Source organism: Aedes albopictus, chromosome 1 (genome assembly GCF_035046485.1).
Source record: "Aedes albopictus strain Foshan chromosome 1, AalbF5, whole genome shotgun sequence".
NCBI lineage: Eukaryota > Metazoa > Arthropoda > Insecta > Diptera > Culicidae > Aedes > Aedes albopictus.
This window is the reverse complement of record NC_085136.1, coordinates 110,754,061-110,772,464: the sequence shown is the minus strand read 5'-3', so window position 1 is coordinate 110,772,464 and position 18,404 is coordinate 110,754,061. Positions and strand designations below refer to the sequence as shown.

General features: G+C 43.0%; 3 protein-coding genes across 3 annotated transcripts in view; 2 read left to right on the top strand and 1 right to left on the bottom strand.

Annotated features, from left to right (window-relative positions):
* Nucleotides 1-551: 551 nt before the first annotated feature.
* LOC109397716 (uncharacterized) lies at nt 552-2,801 on the top strand. Its single transcript, XM_019670027.3, has 2 exons — nt 552-2,125; nt 2,184-2,801. The coding sequence occupies exons 1-2, from the start codon at nt 659-661 to the stop codon at nt 2,385-2,387; spliced, it is 1,671 nt and encodes a 556-aa protein (XP_019525572.3). The 5' UTR covers nt 552-658; the 3' UTR covers nt 2,388-2,801.
* Nucleotides 2,802-5,399: 2,598 nt separating this feature from the next.
* On the bottom strand, nt 5,400-7,032 carry LOC115269531 (peptidoglycan-recognition protein 2). Its single transcript, XM_029878318.2, has 2 exons — nt 6,622-7,032; nt 5,400-6,561 (listed from the first exon to the last, which is right to left on the bottom strand). The coding sequence occupies exons 1-2, from the start codon at nt 6,903-6,905 to the stop codon at nt 6,252-6,254; spliced, it is 594 nt and encodes a 197-aa protein (XP_029734178.1). The 5' UTR covers nt 6,906-7,032; the 3' UTR covers nt 5,400-6,251.
* A 10,787-nt stretch (nt 7,033-17,819) lies between these two features.
* LOC109397730 (uncharacterized) overlaps nt 17,820-18,404 on the top strand; it is a gene marked incomplete at its 3' end in the record, with an annotated part of 68,587 nt that continues 68,002 nt past the window's right edge. Inside the window, exon 1 of the mRNA XM_062854951.1 lies at nt 17,820-18,167. The remainder of the gene's footprint in view (nt 18,168-18,404) is intronic.

Genomic DNA, 18,404 nt, shown 5'->3' with positions numbered 1-18,404 from the left:
TCTGACAGCTCTGACAGCAAGGGACTAAACATAAATTACGTAAAGTGGGTACCGAGGATTGTTCACAATCTGCGAACTTGACTGCGGAAAAAATCGCGACCATGACGCCGCTGGTGATAGGCTCGAAAAACCACGACGACGGAGGGAACGACTTCGCCAGTACAGAAGAGGACGGAAATGATCTAACTCCTACGCTGATGGAAGTTAAGGATATCATTCAACAGCTCAAAACCATCTAAACTGCTAATGAGAATGGTATCGCAGCTTAACTCATCAAGATGGACCCATAAATGTTACCCTCCTTCACCTTTAGCTAGCCAGGATATGAATTATTGAGTGGTTTTGAGTAAAACAGTTCTAAGAGATAAGTAGCAAAACTTATGCGTGTTGGGCAAAGCTGCAACAAAATCGACATCTGGTGGAATATCAATGAACAAAAACTTTTCAGCAGCGTTCACACCCCGCAAAGCTCACGCTAAAATTTCTCGAAGCTTCTCAGCCCTTTTTCCCGATACGCAGTTACCTGGTGCACGTTGCTGGTACAGCAACCCACCACTACCTGCCAGTCGTCATTTAGCTTCGTTCGAGTGCGAACCCATTCGCCCCGCGTCGTCGTCGGTTGGTCTGGTCGCCCCGTGGATTGGATTGGAAGAACGACATGTCCTGGGATAATCTACCGTTCGAGCTCTACGAGCGCATCTTCAAGAACCTCGATTTCTGGGACCGGAAACCGCTGTCCCTGGTGTGCCGCCGCTGGAATCAGGCGGTCTTTTCCCGTCCGCTATGTCGCAATTTGTGCATCGAGGTCAGTAGGGGAGACTGGGGCCCGAGCGGTGACAAGGAGCAGGTGGTAGTGGTGGACGAGGGGGTTGTGGAGGCTAGCGAGCGCGATTATCGAGTGGCCTATGTGAAGTGGTGCAAGGATTCCAGCCCGGAGGTGCTGACGTCGATCAATCGGATGCTGAGAGAGCTGGACGAAAAGTGCTTGCTGGAGGGGTTGATCATTGACGCACCCCTCGGTCAAATGCTGTCCGATTTCTTTCGGACGCATGGAGAGCTGTTGGCGCGCATTCGGAAGCTGCAAGTGTCCACCGATACGATGGACAGTAGATTGATAGCAGACCGATGTGTGCTGAAGATGGATCAGTTAGAGACACTGTTCTGGAGAGAACTTGTGTCTAGCGATTATCTGCAGAATAAGAGGCCGTTGTTTGTGATAGAAGCACCTAAGCTTCACTCTGCAGTGGTGCGATTTGGCGACTCGGACTCCGATCGTGGAGTTACTTGGCACAATGGCTTCATGGAGTTGGCGCAGACTTCAAGCTTGAAAGCATTGAAAATGCATCTACATCCGAGAATGTGGAACCGCTTCTTCGAGCAAAAACTGGATGCTATGGAACATCTCACCATTTCCCATAAGGCGCAGGATCTACAGACCCGTGACTGGGACTGTATGTTCTCCAATATGCCAAACTTGAAATCGATTCAAATGTGGGAAGCCGATGATGCCATGTTGGAAGCAATCCATCGCCATTGTCTTCAACTGCGCGTCCTACTGCTGGACAATGTGGATCTGACTCGGGGATTCCTATCGGTGGACAGAGTATTTCCACGGCTTGAACATCTCCGATTTGAAACGGCAAAGATTCAATCCAATAGGACTCTCTACTTACCAATCCTGAAGCATCTCGAATGGTTTAACATCAAGAATCAAAATGATCACATCCTCAACGTGGCCGCCCCCATGCTGCAAACTCTACGTCAGTCCCGGAACGGAGATTCCGACTTCAACCTAACCACCAAGTCCCCACTGGAAAAACTACAACTCGACGTCTACGCATCGGACATTCCAGGACACTTCTTCCAACCATTCCCGACCATGCGAGATCTGAGCATTCGCGTCAGCTCGGCTCGGCCGGATCTGGACCGAATGGTCCAGCACTTCCGTAACATCAACGAGCTGGTTCTGATTGCGTACAACGCTCCGCTACAGTGCGATCAGATGCTGAACGAAATGTTCAAACACTGCAACAACGTTACCGCGATTACGCTGTGTGGGTTCAATCCAAACTTGGAACTATCGTTCCCGGTGTTTGCGCAGATATTCCGTAATCGAAATCTGAAGGTAAATGTAATAAAATTAGTGTTGTCTGTCTAACAATTCATTTTAAACAATGTTTCAGTCACTGAAAATGTTCGGATTGACCATCACGGGCAATTCGTGCCCCGTGCAGCTGCCACCGGAGCTGGAAACTTTCGAGCTGCGCCACGTCAAGGTGATGGACGTTGCATTCGGTGCGTACGTCTTTCCTCCCGACCAGCCGCACCGAGTGGTTTGCATCAAAAGCGACGACTGTTGCAGCTACTCTTCCAAGGATTGTGATTGAAGGTCAGCGTGATTGCCAACGTCATGTGCGCTACCTACGACAACAACATCAACAGACTGTATTTGCTATGAGCATGTGGTATTTATTTCTAAATCGCAATAATTACGATTTATTTTTATTTAAAACTAAAATATACCTACACGGACGGCTGTGAAAAGTCACCTAGCAAACATACACCAAAACAAAACTACCCGAGCGAAACCGCGGGCAGGCGAACGACGCAATTCGTGTGTTGAAACGAAGCAATGACCGTACTGGTACCGGTGACGACCACCAGAGGGAAAGATGGGTGCTGCTAAAAGCTTGTTGCACCTTACTCTCTCTCAAGTTTACTTACAAACTAGCGCATAGCACATGTGTTTGTAAACCAGAAACTTAAATGTGTGGAATAAACACTTAATGCAAATCAAGAAACTATGTTTTATTACAGATTGATCCCACTCTTGATCCAACATTCTGTTCCTTCGGAAGAGAAGTAAAGCGCAGAGTCCCGTGGCACTCTAGCAGGGATAAAAACCTCCTTATAAAGATAAATAAATAAAAAATCTAAATAATTTTACTTCAATTTCACAAATAATTAAAAAATATAGATAATAATAATAATAATAAAACATTCACTGGATTACAATTTGAATAAATAAAAATAATTCAGTTAGTTTGCATGCAGTAGCGAATGGGGTACACGGTAGTCGAACCAGTGGGATGTGTTCCTTGCTAGTGGCACTAGTCGTGCCCGAGGTCGATGCAGGTCGATTCTGGAAAATGTCTGTACAAAAAGTAGCTTTAACCGTAACGGAGCGGAGTTGATCATCGACGTTACTTTTTGTAGTCCTGCCTGGCCTAACAAGTAGTTTGATGATACCCATACTTTCAACGATCACCAGGCGGTAGGCTACAGTGAGCTGTGGAATCTGCTACCAGGTCAAGCCCTCGTTGGTAGAAAGCTGTAGAAAGCATCACTATTCAACGACTGTGTCAGAGCGCCCAGTGGACAGCTGTGGAGTGCATTGTATGTGTAAGAGGAGGGAGGGACATCAGGCTAAGGAAAAGTAGGATGGTGCGGGCCAAGTGCGAGAAGGGTGACGCGCTAGTCATCAAGACGGACGAGACATAGTACTAGGAAGTCTTGAAGGCGATGAGAAGCGAGGCTAAGGTCATGGATCTTGGAGCCAACCTACGTACCTAGTATTCGACGTACTCGTACAGGCTCAAGTGCGGCAAAACGTGCAAAGCCGCCGCCAGTAAGTGTCGAAGTGAGGGTTAAGCTACAGAAAGGGCCGGCAGAAACACAAGTAGCATTTGGTTCAGGTACCTGATGCGGACGCTAGCAAGTCCCTTAAAATAGGTAAGCTCAAGGTAGGCTGGTCGATATGTCCGCTGCGCATTTGCGAGCCACCGAAGGTTTGCTTAATGTGTCTTGAATCAGGACACAAGTTGTGGGACTATGAAGACTCTGACAGGAGCAAACTCTGTAGGCATGTAGAGGTGAAGGCCATAAGGTACGCGACCAGCATTCACTTAACGGAAGATCTAAGATGCCCGGCCTTCAAAAGAGCTACAGCAGAAAAGTCACAATGCAGGTAACACAGCTGAACCTAAACCAGTAACTGACCCAGTAACTGCTGTGCTATATCGAATCTACACCGACTACCCACCGGTAACAGCAACTGGGTTACGGATGGATCCCAAATAGCGACAGTAAGGACAACAGGATTATCCAGTCGAGTAGTTGGAATCTGCTACTTACGAGGACTTCATGGTCGCAGAAGTCAACAGAGTCTTCCTTTGTAGCTACTGGCTGCCTCCGCGGAGGTCGATTGGGCAGTACACGTAAATGCTGGACTGTATGGCGGCCGTGCTGCTTAAGGGTCGTGAAAAAGGGGAAGCCGTTTTACGAACCAGCGGGGTCAGACCCGATTAGAGGCACTGGTCATGCTCTATGTTGATCTGAACGCCAGGTAATGTTCGCGCCTTCCAAAGTCATGTACGGTCCAAAGATCGAGATAAGCAAAAGCAAAAAGACCTGCAATGAGGATATCTGTCAGAGTGCCAATACGAACTCGTGGGGTGATGCCTACAGGGTCGTGATGGTCAATACAAGAGTTGTAATGGCTCATTTCGAGCGTCCTACGTGTCATAATTCGAGTCCTCGTCGTCTTTCGTAGGATCACTGGGACAGATTCGGAACTGGCACGGATTATAAAATCCTATAGCGTAGGTAAGGCCCCAGATCCGGACGGAGCTCCTTCCAGACCACGGCTGCTTTAGACAGTATCCACACTGTTTCGGTATGAGGGTTCTCCCGAGTGTCCGGAGTCCCAAGAGGTGGTTCAAGAGATCGCAATCGATTATGCAGGTCAAACCGGAGCCCTGCGGTCGAACTTGATCCTTCTAGCATCTAGCGAAAAAGTTGCTGCACGGATAACGGCCTTGTAGCGTCGCTGTCGGTGTAATGGGGTAAATCTGAGCCCGTGGATGGAAAGGGCGCCCGGCAAGGTCCAAGACAGGTGAAGGTCCCATGTCAGCAAGTCCTACTGTGTGCTATAGCTGATACGGTCTTACTTGCTGTGCATTTGGAAGCAGGTATGGTGTCGACCTTGCCCGCCTTCTGAGGATAAAGGGACTGACAAGGCCACCCTGGAAGCTCTGCTTGGTGTCCTCCTTCAAAAGCGTGTCATGTTCGTTACTGCATGGTTGGTTATGCAGCTGAACCCGAGGGTGCGAGGTTCCCTAATCCCTCTCTGAAGCAATGCCTTCTAGATGGTCCCTAAGAGACGTGGGGCTTGGGAAACGGTGTCGATAAGTCCTGAGTGCTGGGACACAGAAAAAAACACCGGAACATGTCATCTTCAGTTGTCCAAGGTTTGTACCAACAGTCATTGCTTTCAGAAGGGGAGCTTTTCAAGTTCCAGGGGATTTACCTAGAGCTCAGCGAAGTTTCAAAAAGTCTCTGGGGATTTGAGGGAGTACCAGTAGGTCTCAGGGGAATTGCAGGGGGTCTCAGGGCCGTTTCAAAGGCTTTTTAGGGGGCCTCAAGGGGTTTCGTAGGGTCCCTAGGCCACAGGAGCGTTCCAAAAGGTCTCAATGGTGCTTCAAGGTATCAAAAGAGATTGAAGGGGAGTTTCCAGGTGCCCCATGAGGGGCTTCAGGGGACACAAGAGGTTCCCCGGCAGTTCCCGAAGGCTTCCGGGGGTTTCAATGGTTCCCTAGAGGATCTTTATGTAGTTTTTTTGGGGTTCCAGAAAGGTTTGGGTGCGTTTCGGGGCTGCAAAAGATTTCAGGGGTCTCAGCGACAATTCAGTAGTATTTCAGTGGGCTTTCAGGTATGTCTTCGAAGTGGCAAAAGGTTCTTGCGACTATAGAAATTGCAAATGCTCCATACAAAACCAAAAAGTGCTCCATAAAGAATGAACATATATGCCAAGAACAGGTGCAATGATATTCACAAGGTTATCCATAATTGTACTGGTAAAACATGGAATTTACTGATTGTAACTAAAAAATTGCACCAATAAATAATATTGACATCTTGATTGGCATGTTCCACGATACAATGCAAATGCTTCACAAAAAAAAAATTAAAATTATACCCATAATAAATTGAAGATTGCTCCTCAGGAAAAATAAGAAATAAATTTGCTCCGTAGAAAATTTGAGAACGTCCATAAATTACATAAATTAACACAATCTCAACGACGATCTTCTTGCCTAAAGTCCTGGTCTTGAACGGCTAGGAAATAGTAGTTAGATGAATACTGCTACTCTTGGACATGGAGCACCTTCCGAAAAGTTTATCACTAAAGTTTCACTACTCTTTTTCTTCAGAATCAGTTAAATAAAATTCTATATTTAATTGAGTTTTGTCTACAGCACAGGCGATGGATCGAAATGATCCCACTCCCTAATCTCATTGTACAGTGCTTTCCCTGGACTGGCAGTCGCCGAAAGCTGTTTTGCTCCGTATAGAAGATAGTTCGCATCCAGCTCTCCCATGTTCACTCCACATTGTAGCAATTTACTGGCTGCTCGCAAAGCCTTCGCCGATGGAAGATCTTTCGTGAACTCCCCGATGAACGCAATACCGATCGACTTACTGTTGTAGCCACGGGTATGCGCTCCAACGCGATGCCACCCGATCCCTTCGTACACATTGCCACCGTTGGCAATCAGGAAGCTGCAACATAAAAAAGATCAGTTCAAACTTCCCTAGAATTTAAATTTCTTCCGGTCTTACTTGTAACCAATATCGCTCCACTTGTTTTGCCTCTGATGCTGATCCTGAATCGATTTGACAATCTCCTTACACACTGGCATTTCGTTGCAGGTCTGCGTTGCCGTATGGTGGATCACCACATGCTGGACCGGCTTGATCTGGTAGGTAACGTTGGAGGATTTGCTGGCACTCCAGCCGGCACGTTTCACAATATTCGGGCACCCGTTGGAATCCTGCGCCACAGCGATCCATGCCTGGAGCCCAATCACAAGAATAAGTGGTACTAGCTTGCCGAAAAGCGACATCTTATCGCGCCGGTCTTTTGACTTAGACTGAGCGAAGGAGATAAACCAGTTTTTTCTGTGTGTGATGGGATTATATGATTCGAAAAATCAGCAAGAAAACGACCAGCAGCCGAACGTTTGTTGTTCTCGATCAAAGAGGACTGACTTGGGGATTCACCGTGGTGTAGGTACCTAGTAAGTTGAAACGGTTAGCGCACTTGATTGCAGTGAGTCACGCTGGAACTTGGACCTAAACATAGCTTATGTATAAGGGTATGCGGTATGGGATTTTTCACAGCTGTACGGAACGGATCGATATTCAGAATCAATCAAATGTTGCGATAAAATGTTTATTATAGGGAAACCAAAATTTTTATTTTACTTTTTTATTATGTTTTATATATTCATAGAAGATTTTTTTTTGTGCAGATTGGTACTGTGAATTTCTTGCAACCGTTTGGTTGTTAATAAAAGCCTGACTGAATAAATGTCGCCACACATCATTTCATAATCGTGCTCATCATTCTACCAAGGACATTGTAGAAAAGTGAAAGCAGCACAAAGGCAAACCAGTTCGATATAGTAGAATAAGAATATAATAGAATACATTTAGGCGCTGAACAATGTGTAAGTGCAGCCGCCAATTGGAATCGCTCACGTAGTGCCCTAGTGGACAAAAGAGCTGTAAAATACGTTAAGTGGTTAAGCCTTGTGGTCTAAACAGATACCTGAATAGAAAAGCTTGGTAGTGCGGGATTTGGGACCGTTTTTTACGACCAAAGTAGAAGCCAGGACTACCATTTCCTCGACCCACTAAACAACATTCCCACCCTTTGTCTCTCCGGAACCACCATGAACGCGTTGTTTCGGAGATGGGCTAGTGCACATCGCACCCTCAAGATTAGCTGCGTAGCCTGCAGCAACGAACATCGTTAACTCGCTTTGAGGAGTCCACCAAGGCAGCATGCTGGCGCTTAACCAGTTTACCGAGTGGTCCTAACCACAGCCTGATTGTTGCTTATATCTTGACTCATTAAAGATATGTAACGATGGTGTCCATCGTTGAAAAAACTGTCCATACTCATGTGTTGAAAAGTTTTCTAGTTAAACATTATTCGTATATTAACATACTTGATGTAATCTATATCACAGATATCTTGGTAAACATACAAAGCCTCTTACAGGGGTGATTCCATGGAAATATTCAGCAATTCTTTCCGATCATTCTCAATTCACCCTACCCAAGTAACAATTCAAAATCATTAATAAGCATGTCAGTTGATTAAATGTGCTACAAAGGCGCCGACAGTTGTACAAGAGTTTATGTTGAACAAAATGGTGAATAACCAATGGTATAAAAGTTTAAAAACAGTTGCTTAAGTATTCTCATCATCTGTCCAATAGTGCTGTAATAATGATAGAATACAAGCTGCTTCCAATTTATTAGATGCCATTATTCCACATAAGATCTTTAATAGGACAAGTAGCCTATTTAAAGTTAACCAACTTTTGCTTGATCATTTTATTCAACTACACTGATATAGCTTAACAACAAGATATTACCATGTTTCTTTAATACAAATGTTACACTTTTATTCCAGCAATGTTGATTAGCAGTGGTACTGTGGCACTTAATTATCGTTGTTCGCCCTGCTCCTTTTTGTAAACACGATTGCTGATTAGGAGCCTAAAAAGAGCAACCGCGGCTACAAGGTTGAAGACCAAACAAACTTCTTGCAGCAGCTCTAAATATCACACTTTTCACACTTTTAAAAACATTCTGACTCACCTTTTACACTACACGCTCCAACGACAGCAAAATCGGCAACAAAAACACCAGAAAATGCAGCTGAAGTGGATCCTGGGCGGCTCCTCTGTTTGGTATTGGTACCCACTTTGGTACCACCGGTCAAACCGAGTTCAGCTTCCTTATGTTCATATCTTATAGCTGGCTGGAGATATACACAAGTTTTACACATTCTCCTCCCGGCACAAAACAGGAGCAGTGAAAATAAATTAAGTTCACTTGTTTGGACGTTGAAATAAAAAAGTTCGAAGCGATACCAATCTCACAACACAAAACAACACCGTGAATTGCAGACAGACTAGCAAAATAATTAGCGTGCATGCCTTATGATTAAACGTTGTGGTTACAATTATCCAAACATTGATCAACTTCAATGTTTATGAAGACAATTAGTTGGATAAAATATGTAAGCAATGTTTAAGCAGCATATGCACGGTAATGTATTCGACTCAGAAATTGAATATTTATATACTGCTTTAAATCTGCCGATTCATGTAATTCGGATTGAAGCAGAGCGGATGCAGACGAGTGTGAACCCAAAGATCCAGAGTTCGAGTCTTTCCATTGATGTGATTTGTCCCATAAAATGTAATAAAATAAAGATGTTGGGGTACATAATCAGAGAGAGCTATTCCAGACACAAATGCAGAAATGTTGAAAGTTAAATCATTTTCACATTTCATTGTTACATGATGTAACATGATGTTGAAGAAACGTTTAAGAATCGTTTTTGTAGCAATTATAAAATCATATATATAAATAGAAATAAATTTCGTAAGTTGTATCACGGCTCCAGCATGTTTTGATTGTATTATGGTGGAATAAATATCGAAGAAAGCTTGTTATTATGCGCTATGCTGCTAGTGCAAAATAACGGTTTCTAAAACCATTCTTAAATGATTAAACAAATAGCGTCATATAACATTGTTTAATAAACGTTGAAGTAAAGTTTATGATGTTTGTGTAAATTGCTGATGGTTCTAACGTTGAACAAGAGTTTCACAACCGATGTACGATCATTGGATAAACATTCATTTCACCGTGCTTATAGAACGGTTGATGTTGAATAGATTCTCATTTTTGGGCGAACAAGAGTTGAAGAACAGTTTTATTTCAAAGTTATTCAAATATAATACGACTTCCAGTTTAATAACGTTGCTTTGAGAAACATTTCTTAAAGCAAAAATTGTTTCTTGGGTAGGATTCTTGTTTCCTCTCCAGAGAATTTTGTAGGGATTCGCCCCAGAATTTGTTATGGGATTCTTTCAAGTATTCTTCTAAGGTTTTCTCAAGGAATTCCTCCCAGGATTCCTTTAGAGATTTCTCCAGGAATTCCTTCTGGGATCCTTCCAAGGAATTCACTCTGGATTCAGGCATTGATTTGCCACAGTAATTCTTTGAAAATGTCACCGGGGTTTCCATTAGAGATTCCTCGTGGGATTTCTTCGAAGATTCCTTCCAGTAATTCTTCATCAATTCCTTCCTTTGGGAATTTCTCCCAGAATTCACTCCAGGATTCTTTCACAGATTATTCTAGAAGCTGCATCAGAAAATCCTTCTAGCTGTTCTTAAGGAATTCTTTCCAGAATTCCCTCATCGATATCTCCCGGCTAGGATCGGTATATTCGCCTCACTTCATTCATATTCACTCCTCTTTGCTGAAGCGAATCGAGAAAGATGCAACAAACGGATTGTCGTGATCAAACACGCAACCCCATCACCAGTGAGAAGCGATGCGCAAGTTATTTGGCATGGATATTTGTTGCCGTTCGTCGCAGTTTGGATCGCAAGCGAATGAATGAATGGCGAATGATGAAGAATGCTGGTGAGCGATCGAAGCGGCTATTATCATAACTAGAAGAGAATTTCTGCATGTAATGCATTCATTTTTAGTGTATTGTTGTTAAAATGCTAGAATGGCAAAGAAAATAATATACATTTTTTGAAAAGTGGAAATCAGGAACCCTGTTCCCGGGATCTCGTCATTCATTTTGCCGAGTTCCTTTTAGGGATTACTCCAACATTATTTTACAGATTAATTCAAGGACTCTTCCAGGGACTCTATCAACATTCCAACATAGATTTCTCTCGGGACTCCATCGGGGTTCTTTCACGGATTGTTACCAAGATTCCATCAAGGATTCTTACTGGATTTCCTTTTAGAATTCCTCCTACAATTCCTCCATTGATAGCACTCGGGATTTTGGCATTTATTTTCACCGGGTTTCTTTTAGAGCTTCCTCCCCAAATTGGCTTCTTTGGCGCTGTTGAGATAATTCAATATTCTGAATCTGTATTCCAAACTAAGCCGAAATCCAAATTTTCATGAATTTTGGTGCCCGGGAACCTTAACTGCAAAAACCTGGACACAGAAGAAGGTTTGCAACGTGAAGGTTAAAAAAGTAATCAGGGACAAAGGAAGGCAACACCGATCAGCACAAGCCAAAGTGACAACTCCAGAAGCAGAATGATTCGCGTTCATCGTTTCGAATTCCGATCGAGAATGGATCGTGGACATCATGGCGCATTTGCTCAAACCGAAATGTCTTCGTGGAGCTGGAAAAGCAGTAACATCAAGTGAAGGTATATGCAAGCTGAATTGTTTCGTGAAGAATGACATCGTGAAGGAGGTTGGCTTGAGTCAGGTGTTGTATATCCTGGAGTAAGAAGCTTATCTGTTGTCCGTCGGATATTTAATAAAGAATGGTGCTGACGTCAGTTTCAACGTGTCCGGCTGTGCTGTGTCAAGCGGTGGAGTAATAGCGATGGAAGCTGTGCTCAAAGCCGGATTGCACGAGTTGAAGCTAGAAAGGAGCCCTGTTTAGCGTCAGTGAAGAGCCATAACCCTAAGTGTATTCACGAGTGGCATAGGAGGTTAGGGCATCGTGATCCTGAAGCGATTTTCGAGGCTGTGCAACGAGAGTTTGTAACTGGCATCCGAATTCAACCCTGTGGAATCAAAGCGGTTTGCGAGTGCTGCGTCGAGGGAAAGATGACCCGAAATCCTTTTCCCAAGAAGGCGGAACAAATCGGGAGCTGTTAATGGTTTTGATCAATTCGTACGGATGATGAGGACACAGCATGGAAAGATCCCGAAGATTGCTGCGAGCCGATCAAGGTGACGAATACTGTAGCAAGAGTATCGAGAATGCGTGCAAGATTTTCGGTATACTGCAGTAATTTAGTACAGCCTACACCCACGAGCAAGATGATGTGGTGAAGAATCAGATACTTGGTAAAGATGGCACGCTGCATGTTATTGGACGCCAAGCTGGGATATCAGTTTCGGGCAGAACCGGTGAGTACAGCAAATTTTCTACAGAACGTTTAACCGACAAGGGCCAAGGCGATCACACCACAAGAATTGCTTAATTTATCTTTATTAAAGAGACTTTCAGCCCTTGGCTGGTTCGTCTCTCCACCACACGAAACCGTATACGGGCTCAAACCGGACTCGTTGGAGATGGATGTGTTTGGTGTCAAGGCTAACGTGCACATTCTAAAGGAGCAACGCACAAAGCTGAAGCCTAAAGCGAGGAAGATGAAGTTTGTCGGGTACTCTCCTCAGCACAAAAGATATCGAATGATTGATTCGACGACCAACAAGATTGTGATATGCCGAGATGTGAAGTTCCTATCGGAAGATGGGCCGGAAATGTTTGTTTCATTGAAGGAAGGTACAGTTGAGTATGAGTTACGAAACAGCGATGTGCGCGCAGGATGTAAGTAATTGAACAACAGTTGGGAAATACAGTTGACGATAATGAAGATCCAGAAGTCGATGGAAACGTAACATTATTTGAAGATGCTCACGAATTCGAAGATGACGAATTCTCCAATGTTTCGATTCAGGAGGAGTCCGAGTTCAAACGCTCAGGACGGAGCACCAAATGAATTGCACCGCAGCGGTTCCCGGTGAAAATGCTGAAAGATGTTTCCTCGTTCGATCAATCAGGAGAACCTGGATCATACTAAGATGCAGTGAGCGATTGGGAGCGTAAGCAGTGGCAGGCTGCTATCAAAGAGGAGCTAGACTCTAACAAAGAAAATGGAACCTGGGAGTTAGTTGACCTGCCGCCGGTAGTTAAGCCAGTTGGTTGCCGGTGCATTTTCAAGAAGAAACGGAATGCAAAAAGGAAAGATTACGCGATTCAAGGCCTATCACCATGCAAAAATAGGGACAGGAATTTGATGAAGTTTTTGTGCTTGTGGCCAAGCAAGTAACGCTCCGGAGTATTGTGTTGTTCTTGGCTATGCATGCATCACTCCTGTAGGGGTGAGTATGGCAGCATAATCGATCGCGTTCGCTATTGTCTCGAGTGAAAATCAAAACAATAGATGCGCGGGTGTTTAGTGTTCAGTATTGTGTTGTTCTTTGCTGAGTATTGTCATGTTCTTTACAGAGAAGAACATTAATCAAGACAATTAGATGATCGCCATTGAACCATAAAAACCCCACAACAATTGATGAGATCTTTCCAATATTATTTATTTATAAATATTTCAATTTCAGTATATTTACTTTATAACTGCATATAAGTTGAAAATTCGCTATTTTCAACATCCTTTCATCTATTGGAAGATGCTTCAGTTCTGGGCTCTTTCTAAGTTGATGAAGGGATTTATAAATGCTTGCAAGGACTTGGCCAGGTGTGTGGAGCTGAGTGAATCTATGACATTGTAGATAGTAGCGACATCAGCAATGTCAATGGAAATATTCAACTTTGCAACTCCATCCAAGATTTGTGCAAGTATTCATGCTATGCTATGCTATGCTATGCTATGTGGCCAAGCAAGTAACACTCCGTCACGAGCAGATTTTCATGAATTGAATGAATTTGAATGAATTCGCATGAATTCGAAGGAAGAAAACTGCATGTTTGCGGTGATGCATCGCGATGATGTGGAATCGGCAGATAGACAACATTTTGAAGAAGATGGGAGTCAAGCCGTCAGATGCAAATGCCAGTTTATATGTTCGAACAAGAAAAGGTAAGACTGATTTTATTCTTCTATACGTGGATGATATGCTGGCGGCGTGCTCAAACCAGGAGGAGTACGGACAAATGTTTGACGTTGTTAAGAAGTGAATCCAACAAAAGGAGGAGGGAGACAGGCTGCCGAACAACGAGATGTTTCAGCGCCTCATTGGCGGTTTATTGTATTGAGCCGTGGTCCGTGACTACATACTAGACCGGATGATGCGGTGAGTACATCAATACTCAGCCGCCAAGTCAGCAGCATGGACGGAGGCGAAACGTGTTCTTCAATATGTTATCGGACCCAGCGATTTGATGTTGTGCCTTGGAGAAAGAGAGCAAACTCTAGAACGGTGCTCATATGCGGATTGGGCTGGAGAAGCAAAAGATTGAACGACTGACTATTTTTTTTTTCGATAGGATGGTGAACTCGTTTTCTGGGGTATCTTCAACTAGAGCCGGATATATATCGGGGTCGATATGCTACCAAGAATTGGAATGGTTTCTGCAACTGCTGGAGAGCTTTGGAGAAAAAAAACACCTTACCGGTGAAAATTTAGGAAGACAACCAAAGCAGTAGGGGCATCTGGGGTAATACGCACTGTCGAGGCAAAACGCACTCCCTTTGTTTTTCAGGGATTATCGGTTTTAGAGCTTTGAAACCTTATCAGTCTAATAGAACGTCTTAATAAATAAGCATCTGGAAAATTTTACGTATCTGCGTTACGTTATTAGTGAGAAAAATGAATAAAATTGAAAAGCACGATTCTGATGTAATTTACCCGATCGTTTGTCGAATGATTTGATGGTGAAAACCGACCAAACATCTAATGCTGTTGTGTTTGTTCAGTTCATTGAGGGCAATGCTAAGCATAGGAAAAATAACTTAAACAGTAATCTACGTAAATTATATGTTTTAAACTATTTTATTTTTTGCTATTGATTGGGGCAATATGCACTCCATTGGTTGGGGCAAAACGCACCTATAGAAAACAAGCTGTAATAATATCTATGAGTGCTCTGTAAGTATTCGCAAACAAAATTGAGCTATTGTTTGTCTTAAAACCTTATAAAACATGCATTTTGTCTAAGAAGTAAAAAGATTTCTAAACTCGACGGTGCATCTTACCTCAATGTTGTGGTGCGTCTTGCCCCTTTGTTTGAGTGCATCCTGCCCCATTGTTGTAGTGCATTTTACCCCGAGCAAGGGTGCATACTGCCCCGCATAAACATACGAAGCCGTAATGATAGTCTTTACAAAAAACGTTATTTTCAAAAGTATTAAGGCTGAAATTGTGTTTGGTTTCTCTTAGAATGAAAGTATATGCAATGAATGCATGCATTAAACCAATAAATTATTGCCTTTTTATATGCATTTGGACGCATCTTCCTTAAGTGGTGCGTATTACCCCAGAATCCCCTATAAAACTGTTGCAGTAAGGTGATGCGGAATAGCAACATATGCAATTGAAACAACAGATGTTGTTATGTAGTAATTCATTGTTCAACCCCCGTTACGTACAGACGTGTATTATTTCATGAAACCTCTCCTAATATTCCTTTATTGGTTTCCTCCGGGATTTCTTCCGGCATTCTTTAAGGGATTCCTCCCAAAACTAATTAGGAATTCCTCCTGGAAACTTTTAGGAAATTCTTCAGAAACTCTTCCCGTGATTCCTTTATTAATGCTTTCTGGGTTTTCATTAGGAGTTTATACCAATATTTCCTCGGAATTCTTCTTTTCTTAATTTCAGGGACTCCTTCAGGGATTTCTTAAGAGACTCCTTCCGAGAATCCTTTAAGAAGATTTCTCCCGGTATTCCAATATTCTTTTCCTTCAGTGATTCCTTTGGGGGTTGCTCCAGGATTCTTTCAGAATTCTTTCTCTTCCAAAATTCTTTCAGAGTATTGTGTTGTTTCTTGCTGTACATGTATCGCTTCTGTATGAGGCGAGTATCGGAGCTAATCGAACGCGTCCGCCTTTGGGTGCGATCGTTCAATGATATAAACCTTGTTATGATCTTTCCGATCAATTATTTTTACACTATTATACTGTACTACCATATTTCGTTATTCGTTAATTTTACCATCCTGTCATCTATTGAGTCGTTTCAATTTTGGACGCTTTCTAAGTTGATGATTAGATTTATATAATGCTTGCAAGGTCTTGGCCAGGTGTGTATAGATGAGTGGGTCCATGTTATTGTAGATAATAGCGAAATCTACAATAGCAAAGGATATGCTTATCTCTGCTACTCCATCTACGATTTGTGCAAGTATTCATGCTATGCAAGATTTCTTCCGGGATCTTTTCAGGAATTCTTCTAGGATATTGGATTGTTTTTTATATTTTCGCAGTGATTACTTCCTGATACTTTAGGTATTCCTCCAGGGAATTGGTCCAGGACCCCTTCAGGGTTCTCTTCCGGTTTTCCCCACTATTCTTGCCAAGATCTTCATTAAGTTATCCCAGGATTCTTTCATTGATTTTCCTTAGGATTCCTCCTGGGATTATTTCAGAGATACTACTGAGGATTCTTTTTGAATTCCTCCAAAGATTCCTCTCGGGACTCCATTCTCGGTTTTTTGCTGGGGACCCTTTCGGGATTATTTCAGGGATTCCTCCACAATTCTGCGAGGATTAGTTCATGAGGGAATTGATATGGTTTTTCGATAGTGTAAATAATAAACCATGTATCAAGTAAGAGAAAATGTGTAACAGAAGAATGACAAAAGTCGTTGATAAGGCATCGTCATTTATGAATTCTTCCACGCGAAAAGGTCTTGGACTAACCGGGAATCAAAAATAAATGAAATGTTGGAGATAAACATTGTTGTCTCTCTCTCTCTCTCTCTTCTTGGCGTAACGTCCTCACTGGGACAAAGCCTGCTTCTCAGCTTAGTGTTCTATGAGCACTTCCACAGTTATTAACTGAGAGCTTCCTCTGCCAATGACCATTTTGCATGCGTATATCGTGTGGCAGGCACGTAGATACTCTATGCCCAAGGAAGTCAAGGAAATTTCTTTTACGAAAAGATCCTGGACCGACCGGGAATCGAACCCGTCACCCTCAGCATGGTCATGCTGAATACCCGTGCGTTTACCGCCTCGGCTATATGGGCCCAAACATTGTTGTAGTAAGCCGTAATGTACATAATCTGACAATCTTTCTTCTAATATTCCCAACAAACATTTTTGCTGTACAAAGTGGAACAAACTACTCTTAAGCAAACTCTAGCTTAAGAAACTGTTGTTCAGCTACTTCTGTTACTTGGGTTTTTGAGTAGTTATCATCTTTTTTACTTGTTTTCTGTTCAATTCGTATCTTTACGGATCAGAATCTTCTTCTCCTTCTCCTTCTTCTTCTTCTTCTTTTCTACTTCTTCTTTCCTATAGAGTTTCTTCAGGCACGAGGATACTCTATGCCCAAGGAAGTCAAAAGAATTTCCTTTACGAAAAGTTCCTTGTTCGACCCGGAATCGAATCCGTCACCTATAGCATGAAAGCCTTTACAGCTGTGGCTGTATGGGCCATTCTTCAGAATCATTGAAACAGAATGTAGCAATAGCATAAAAGTTGTGCTCAAATAGAACTTGAGAAAATTATCGGTTGTTAAGCATCTACATTGTAGATTTTTTTGGGATTAGGTATGTACACCAAAGACTTCTACTCTCTTTCGCGAAATCATGATTCTTATAGAAATTTTGATAACATTGACCGTTGATAACAAATTTATATGGAGGTTCAAATTGTGAGACACCTTGAACGTATTACAGGTTAAAAATAATGTTTCTTGAACTACTTTCCATAAATATAATTCAACGTTATTATTGATCCTTCTCTCTTGCATATTCCCAATCCCAACCATACGACATTTACCCTATTGACGGCGAAAATCCTGAGCTCGCCATGGCTCACTCAACCGGAAACGGTTATAGTTTTTCCACCTCACTAGGTTCTCACCGTCGTCGTGTGGTGGTTGCACACAATACAAATAAAGCATCAGCACCCCCCACAACCGATTGAAAAGGATACATATTTACATAGATAGGTTCCTACCTAGATGGAGGTTCGATTCGCGCGCGCTCGCGGATTCAGGACACCTCATCGCACTCAGGAGGAGCCGAACCCAGTCGAGCCGAACGGCGAGAGCCTCGCACGGTTCAGTCTCCTGCAGACACTTGCCAGTTGTGGTGTGTGGATCGACCTGGCAGCGGCGAATCTAGAGGTCCCAGACCTTGGATCAGGTCTTGGGGCAACCAGAAAATTAGTGTTCTGGGGTTGAATGGGGTTTCAGTGCAAAGGATATAAGACTTCACAAGTGCCATATTGGAGTTGGGAGATTCGACATCGGAGGATTTGTCGCAAAGTTTGATCTAGTGCTTACGTGAATCGATGAGAAGAATTTTCTTTGGTAGTTTTTCTTGAACCCAGTGGTCGGCCATTTTGAATTTGGGCCAAGACAGTGTGGAAAATTTCTTATCAAGGCATCCAAGGTGGTAAGACGCAGAAAAGGAAATCAAACATGGTGGTTGCACAGTGCAGTGTGCTGAGACACGAATATTATCGAACTTTTCTGAATCTGTAGAACCTTATCGTAAAGAAAAAAATCTGGAAGCAAGCTAATATCTCATCCATGAAAATTTGAAATTCACATTTTTTTTTTTCATATAATGTAGTATTGCACAAAAACCGATAAAACCGTGGTTGCTGTTCCATGATTGATCCGAACT